Below are 8,766 nucleotides of genomic sequence, written 5' to 3' on the forward strand. Positions count from 1 at the left end.
AGAACCTCTGCTTCAGAGGTCTAAGGAATTGGATAGGATAGGGAGAGCAACACAGAAGGCTAAATGGTATTTGCCATGGTCTTATGCTATGACTGACTCAAACAAAATCAAATGGGGGGGGCTCCATGCCAGGACTTTTTATTTTAGGTTCTGCCCGTCTAGTTTTTATTATGGGGTTTGTTAGTTCTCAAAGATGATCCATTATCTTTACTACATACATTATATCTGGTTTGAGTCTTAAGTTTACACTGAAATCGTTTTAGTCACGAAAAATATATAAATAAATGCATCATCTTTTTCTGGAGTGGCGGCCCGCCTCGGCATCTTATGTTGCGCCCATATTTCCCATTCATTTGGATTGATGGCTGCCGATTTCTACACAACATGGACTCTGCTCATCTTGAGACATGAAAACTTCCAACTAGGTATCCCTTTAATTCATGAAAGTGTCATTCTGTGCCAAACTTGATGACAAGAAGAACATGTGTTTGACTGAAACCACAAAGGCCTATTTGTTCTGCATGCAACTATCTGAGATGCTACTGGATACAGGGGCAATAGTGAGGTTCATAGCCTGATTGATCTACTGTTAAATCAATATCTACTCACACATCCATCAATACAAAGTCATTTGAGAAGATGAGTCTCACCTTTGATGTACCATTCCACCCAGCTGGTTACCTACTGAGAAACGATATGGGAAAACAGGAAGGGGGAGAGAAACGGGGAAACAATTAGCTTGAGACCAAATTAACTCCAATCAATGCAAAACTCAAAAATACAGAATAACCATTGTGGCTGCAGGACCAAGAGAAGTGACTCCGGGTGGATTGGATTTAAAAAAACAGATGGAGATGGCTCTGTCTGACACACAGCAGGGGTGTGCACAGCTATGGAAATGAGGCGTGTGCATGGTTCAGAGATAGTACCCGGGTCACTGGTTATCAGCACAGACATGCATTTTGACAGGTTGCAATAAGCAGTGGACTTAAAGGTTCACTGAATGATATGGTGCTACTGACAGAACACCATAAACGGATATCTACAAGGGTCACTACATTTTTACGGTCGTTTGCACATATTTAGTTGTTGGAAATGCATTGAGGTAAAGAAATTAAATGCCTATGAATATAAAGCATGTATGATGTGGTGTCAATTCACACAGACATTACACTGCGGAGGACTTGTGCTTAACTTAAACGGTGTTAAATGGTACTTGTATTATTTAAAAGTGACCATTAAGGACCTAACAGGGGTGACCGATGTATTTATACAGCCGACTGTTGTTACATTTCATATTTTGTGTAGCTTAACCTTGAGAAACTGAAGAGCAAATTGTTGAAAACAAGTGAGTTGGCCAGCCAAACAGCCACCAGAACTGCACACAACTTATTCAGCCATGCATTCAGAGCAAAAATATACCACACCATGACAGGTTAAGAGGACAATAACTGACTGGAGTTTCTGCTTCACCGACACAAAATTGCCCAAATCTACATTTTGGGTGCATATGGGTAACCACACGAAACATTCCACCATTCTGCAAAGCCACACCCTTGCGGGTTAGCTACAATTCCAGAAGAATCAACCGCCGACATACACAACAACAATAATAATAACGTGTAAAACTAAGGACAGCTTGTCAAACATGCTTGGTGAATTGAAATCATTTTGTTGGTAAACAAGATAGGCTAGTTCAAATTTACTGAGTATTCCATTGTCATATGCTTCTAAAACAGACTGAGTAAAGTACGCAGGAAAATACTGACCTACAGAGGGAAAACTATGAGCAATGACAGATACACACTTTAGACAAGTATTAGGACAAGTCATGAATTCTTTCACAGACAAAATACAGTGTACATTTGAAATCAGAAACACACCCAGCGCTAGAGGCCCAAAGGAAAAGGCAGATGTTGGAAAATGAAAATGCATACAGTTCAGTTACATTTCTAGTTTGCCAGGTTTCAAACTGCGAGAGCAAAACAGAATTGAGCCGGAATGTGAATCGAGGGCTTCAATACAAAAACGTAAAACCATGTTCACACTGACCTTTGCGACCATCAGACAATACCTCTTAACCCCTTATTAGATTAGGCCAAGCCATTTCCTGTTTTATAACATAAATGCTCTGACAGAACTGCTTCCTCAGGGAGAGGCTGGAGTTAAGTCATGAGTAAAGCCTTACATAAGGTTTAGCTGACTTCTGTTGCTCCTGCTTTTACTGGGCCTGTAAGCTTAGAAGGTAATTTTCCACATCAAGGACCCCCCCCCCCCCCCCCCCTGAGCATGTAGGCTCATCTCATCCCCTGCAATTCCTTCAAGGCAGCTGCAGCCCATTTGCTGAACTGATTCTGCAGCAAGATGTAGCAACCACACTAACACCACAGAATTACAATTCCTATAACCACTGGAAGTGTGAATGCGAAGCCAATGCAGCAAGATCCTTAATGTAAGGGCTCACTCAATTACAATGAAATCCAGATCAGTTGTGCTGTCTATTGAATTGTTTTCATCTGTAAATACACGTCATTGGTCATTAGCATAACAAAAAGTAACCATAACGACAATAGTTACAAAAATGAATCTTTATGAATAGCAACAACTGATGATCTCAATCAGCATTATCCACATTTCTAGAAGCACGGTTCCTTTCTCTACTTGGTGGACTTGCCTCTAACCACAAACCTGTTTCACTTGCTGCTGCTCGCTGCATTTGGCCTTTTTTTTTTTAAATCCCTTACAGCTTTGGAGGCATGTAACCTGCAGTTTGTGGTTTATCAAGCAACCAATGTCGATCAATCATATCTGTCGCAGCTAGAGCATTGTGCTGCAGGAGGAGGGAGGGTTAGAATGAGAAATCCCCTCAATGGCCTCTGGGTAACTAGGGATCTGCTTCTGTTCTGACCTAACAGTTAATTTACTTTGTGGTGTTGGACAGTAATCCTGCCCTGAAATAACACAGGACGAGGAGGAGAAAGCTCTGTCTGAATCGAGCTACAGAGAGGCAGAGCACATCCCAACTCCTCCTGGCTAGTGGTTACTCTACCCACTTCCACATTTCCCCTCCCATTGGCACAAGACGGCACCGATCCAAGCCAGCCCACTACTAGTACAATTACATGTCATTCAAAACGCAACAGACCTGCTATCCAGAGGGCCCCATTGCTTGACAAACATACTGGCTAGCTCCTACACCTTCCACAAATAAGCTACGAGACAGAATATACATAAACAAGTGACAAGAGCTCACATTACGTAGTGCCGTCATGACTGATCTCTTGACCTGGGGGTCGCTGGTTATCCTGGTCAGTTGGCTACACCAGTCTCAAGACAGCTGAAATATGGAGTGGATTTAAAAAGCTAAGGTGGACCAATCAATTACTTCATAGTGTTTGCAATGGCACTTCAGACAACAGGGTTTGATTAAGCCAACACGGTATTTGGCTTAAGTGTTGTACCACAGTCCTCAACAAGTACGGTAAGATTGCATAAAAACCAGAAGGACCCTCAAACTCGGTTGCAGCGCTCTTTCCCAAAGCCGTTTGAAGGGTACCCAGTTGAGCATACTGTAACGGGGATAAGTGTTAAGGCTCATATTAAAACAGGAGGATTGTTTTGTATAGTGCATGAGGGAGAGTGGAGAGACCCACTGCCACCGCCTGCTTACCTCCATCATCCATTGAGCGCTTCTGGCCTCCGTAGCCATAGAGAGAGGGGTCTAGGACTGGAGAAGAGTTGTTCATGTGGGGCATCTGGTCACCTCCCATCTTCGCCGCAATCTGAGGAGACAAGAGGGATAGAGGAGAGGGAGGGCTAGGGTGAGCACACTTATAGCAGCACATAACCGATCCTAGATAAGTAGACTAGTTATATCATTAGAAAGGTTTTATTTTACCTTTATTTAGCCAGCCAAACTATTACCCAAAACTATGTACTACTTTTCATGTTTTAATTTCAGTAGTCAGACATTTTTACTCAGTCCCCTACATCTGAAGGAAAATGAAAGGCAGTAACTACCTAGTTATGAAACTAGCTATAGCTAGAAACAAAACACTGCTTGCAACTCCTCACCTGAAATTTTCCCCTTGCCAACACCAATTAACTACATGTATTCTCAGTAGATTGACATTCAAATCCAAACGTCGCACAAAAGCATGAGGCCAGTTTCTCCTAAACCCCTCCTCCACCACTACCTCTAGCCATTAAAGAAAGTATAGAGTTTCGGCAACATAGTCGCAAATTAGAAGCTGACAATTAGAGCCTTCCATCAACTTCAGCGATCATTATCTACTTCAGTGCCACCACACAGAGCTTCCTGCCTGCCTCTGAAAGTGAGAGGGGAGGAGAAAAAAAAACTGCTTTCCAACATGGCTCCTGATCCCAGTTAGGGCTGAGCTGAACTGGGTAGGGGGCCACGGACTGGGTGAGTGAAGGCTCCCCCTCTTCCCTAGAGCTAAACCTTCTTTCTGGGAAATGTCGGGGTGGTATGTCAACACTGTGAGCCGCACACTGATAAATCAACTACCTAGCGAAAGGCTTGTGCCTAGAAGACTAGTATAGTCCTCACAAAACAACTGTTGCTGACTGTCAAGGGGGTTTGGGGCAGGCTAGTTCCATGAGGGAAGAAATGCCAGAGGATATTCTGATGCTCAGGGAACATGCCAGAGGTTGGTGAGGCCAGTTTTGTCTGAAATTACAGGTCAAACACTCATGTGTCAGAGGGTAATTCAGCTCTGCATACCACACTATGGCATTGATGTTAAGGTTCTTGTAGTAAAAAATATTTGTATTCTATTTTTCATTAAGGACTGGATGACTTTTTGCATAAATATTCAGCTATATCAAAAACATTGCGAAGTGAAACATTCTCCGGAACTTTTATATAGTTTTTGTCCAGTATTTCGGAAAGTAGCGCAAGGAAAAATTGGTCCCCGAAAAACTACAACACATATGTGTACCACATCATTGCTCCCTCGCTCTGCTCTGGGTGCATCTTGTGCCTCTTGCTAGATGTCACTCAAATGACAAGGGGCTGAAGCTCATTGGATTGAACCCAAATTGCCTGGGGGCTGGCCCACGTGGGGGGAAATGGCACAGCTTCCAGAAAAAGTCCATTTTAAACAAGGGATTTCGTGGCTAAATGAGGTAATACAGTAATTCCGCGCAAATTATGCATGTATGAACTAAATGTCGACCCATCCAGCGCAAAGCTATTTCTATTCTTCCCATTCTTAAGTTTAGTTTTTTCCTCTTAATCTTGGTTTTGTCCATCAGTGTCAAACAGCTAAAAATACAATATTTTTGGTTAATGAAATTATATTTCACCGCAGTTTAGATGATACAATGAAATTAGGCGAACAATGAGGATTTTTGCAACCAGGAAATGGTGGAGCAATTTTTGCATATTGCACCTTTACGGAGAAACGACATGCATTTACTTGACCAGAGAGAGAATAGCAACTCAACCTCAACACAATGACAGTAGGCCTAATGTTCAGTCACAATATCAGATACATAGGGCCTACAGAAAACATAACACACAAGGGCTATTTTGGGGTGGAGTGCTATTTTCAGTTAGAAACTGTAGTGCTGAGCGATTAATCAGCATTCTAGTTAGGCATGTTATCCATTTATTAAACTAATTGACCTACAATTCATTTATTTGAATTCCCATATTGGTTCTGTGCATTCTACATAGTTTAGCAAAGAAAACATGGTAATGAACTACAATGACCATAAACCATTGTCTGGTCTGTGAGTCAGTCACAGAAAGGGAAAGAAGAGAGACAAATAGAGCTGTTGCTTCAAAGGCATCAACCTGAAAATATATGATTAAATGACTGATAGTTAGTATTCAGGAGTCATAAAATGATGCCTTATTTATTTTGATGAACTACTAAAAATAGTGATTTTGTCAGACAGCAGCTCTATAGAGATGAGTTGAGTTGGAATGAAATCAAGTAATCAAATAAAACAAATGTAATATTTCATTAAAATAATGTGAATTAATCCTGGTTATGATAAACAGTAATGGGCAGTCACTACCATAATTTATTAATTATTTTATTCTGTTTTACAGCATTCAAACCACATAATGTGATATTTTATAAATCTAACCAAAAACAAACTCAAAAAGCACTAACCGCTCAGCACTAAGAAGCAGTGTATTGAAAACTTTGGTCTTTGTACAGGCTAGCAGTAAAATGGGCAGGGTCTCTGGACCTGTTCTACTTTTCCCCCTATGGAGTTGATAAAAGCTAAATGGGCAAATGGCATGGCTGTCCTATTCCTCTTCCCAGAAGCACAGACCTGGGGCCTATAGGGAAGCCGCAAGGGACAGCACAGTGCCACGGTTATCAGAGGAAAACTAAAACCTGACCCACAAGCGTGATGCATGACTACAAGGCAACACGCTTGTAGCTCATGGGATACGCACACAGCTGAGAGAGTTGGGGGAAGAGACCTCGGGCATTATGAAATGGACACCAGTACACCCAAACATGTGCCTATGCCATATGTTCATCTGGGTTTATTTGCAGGAATGTGTCTTTCTCAGGGCGAATAGGTTGTGAATATCTGGGTTAGTGTCGATTATGGTAATGAGACTAATAGTTGCTTTTAAAATACGCAGTTATAGGAGGATTTCAGCTCATTATTTTCTTTGTCATATTTCCCTGGCCGAGACTATGTGAAAACAGGTGTGGGTTTTAGCCCTGGGAGTAAAGGCTTCACAAGAACTCAGCCCCGAGTGCAGATACCAACTAGGAAGGAATGGGGAGCGGTTGGCAGTTTTCCTTCACTGTTTTCAATAGCCTACGTCCTGAAGTTATAGTCATCTCGGGAAACTTTTACCATGTTGCATGCATGATACTGGTATTTTAAATTTAATAATTTGCACCGTAGTAGCTATGTAGCTAGCTGTGGTTTGATGATCAATTGTAATATTGTAGTGGAATACAGAGTGTTTGGGAGGTTAAAGATTAATAAATTCTGAATAACTACAGTGCCTAGCATTTTTTCATCATATGCCCAAATGACATAGCTAACTTCGAGACGTCAAGAAGTAGCTAGTTAGCCAGCTAAAAAAATGCATAGGAAATATTGGACGTTACAACTCGTTAGCTAATTAGCTAGATAAGGTTAGCTAGTTAGTTACCGGTAGCTAATTCCAAGACTGGAGTAACGTTGTTGTACCGTTAGCTAGCCAGTAGCTACTGAGTTATAACGTCCAATACCATTTAGCTAGCTGACACCCTGGCTGCAAAAAAAAGTTCAGTGATCATATTTTCGCTAAACTTTACGGTCAACATAAGCTGTTGCCGTTGCTAGTTAACCGTGCATGTTATCTGGCTTAATTTGTATAATCGAGGTTAGCTAGTTTTGCTACCAGACTGAAGCACTCGATAGCTTAACAGCTAGCCAACGTCAACTCGGTCCTGGATTCTGAAATAGTTTGACATGGCTACATCGCTGTATTTAGCTAGCCAACTTATTTTATCCAGTGTAAATGTGCGAGTGGTTGCAATTTAACACATCGAGTTGTCTTGTGTTCTGCTATTAAGACAACTTTTGACAGCGCTTGGCTGAAATCAGCTGATATTTCTGGCTTCACCACGAAACTAGGCCACGGCCATACCGGTAGTTTCTCGACGCTGGTGGTAGAAATAGTTAGCTAGTGTTAACTAGCTTCAACTTATGTGGCTTTACAACAGGTTGCAATTTGTTGCTTATGCCTTGCTTTAAAAAAAGTTACCCTCACCTCAGTTTCATGCAGTTGATTTCTATGTTGCGTCAATCATGCTTTGCCTAATTAACTTGCTTGTTATTTTTACTTTTTAATTGTGCGTCTTTTGGTCCGCATTCTCATAATCTGCAGGCACAGCCATGCAGTCACTTGGACCTAGTGTGGCTAGTTAGCTAGCTATATATACGGGAGAAGTGTGTTTTTTAGAGTAAAGGGGGTTCTGTGGGTGCGCTGGTAGAAAAAAAAGTGCACTCCTCCACCACGCAGAATGGTCTTGTTCGTTTCTCGTCTGAAATCATTCGGTTTCTCTTCGTTGTAATGAATTACCTGTCGGGCCCGGTGTAAAGCGTCGGCGAAGCCATCTGCTTTCGTTCCAGGCTGAGCCACCGAGGCCTGTCCCTGTACCAACTCCGCCATCATCATCATCCCTACTACAGCAGCTCAGCGACACACCAAAAAAAACCTTTAGACTAGCGAGCAAATCAAGCAGCACACGCGCCGACCTCAGGAAGAAGAAGCTGAGCCCCTTCTACACGATACCGCGAGATTCAGAACCATCCATTTTGGATACATGTATTTGATGAAATCACGCGTTACTTGACAGATAGCATGACCATTTTAACCGGAAGAAGTACTGATGGAGGTCAGATGGGTCGTCTTTAGTTACCACAGCCACAAAGTCATAAACTCCGCCCATTTCTAAATGTAACTTCTTAAATATGCATTTCCTGAATGCTAAAATTATAATAGGTCGCCTAATTTCAGTTTATGTGATAAAACAAGAACGTATAGTGTAGATAATCATTGTAAACCGCTGTGAAATATACACTGCTCAAAAAAATAAAGGGAACACTAAAATAACACATCCAAGAGCTGAATGAATGAAATATTCTTATTGAATACTTTTTTCATTACATAGTTGAATGTGCTGACAACAAAATCACACAAAAATGATCAATGGAAATCAAATGTATCAACCCATGGAGGTCTGGATTTGGAGTCACACTCAAAATTAAAGT

At 41.6% G+C, this 8,766-nt stretch overlaps 1 protein-coding gene across 14 annotated transcripts in view; it reads right to left on the minus strand.

Annotated features, from left to right (window-relative positions):
- LOC109873747 (far upstream element-binding protein 3-like) overlaps nucleotides 1–8,398 on the minus strand; it is a 29,431-nt gene extending 21,033 nt beyond the window's left edge. For all 14 annotated transcript variants that reach the window (XM_020465443.2, XM_031809531.1, XM_031809525.1 and 11 more), the window contains exons 1-3: nucleotides 8,075–8,398; nucleotides 3,671–3,782; nucleotides 651–684 (exon numbers count right to left, since the gene is read on the minus strand). In XM_020465443.2, the coding sequence (XP_020321032.1) occupies nucleotides 651–684; nucleotides 3,671–3,782; nucleotides 8,075–8,173 (245 nt within the window). In that variant the 5' untranslated portion in view covers nucleotides 8,174–8,398. The remainder of the gene's footprint in view (nucleotides 1–650; nucleotides 685–3,670; nucleotides 3,783–8,074) is intronic.
- Nucleotides 8,399–8,766: the final 368 nt, after the last annotated feature.

The sequence above is a fragment of the Oncorhynchus kisutch genome, linkage group LG29 (genome assembly GCF_002021735.2).
Source record: "Oncorhynchus kisutch isolate 150728-3 linkage group LG29, Okis_V2, whole genome shotgun sequence".
NCBI lineage: Eukaryota > Metazoa > Chordata > Actinopteri > Salmoniformes > Salmonidae > Oncorhynchus > Oncorhynchus kisutch.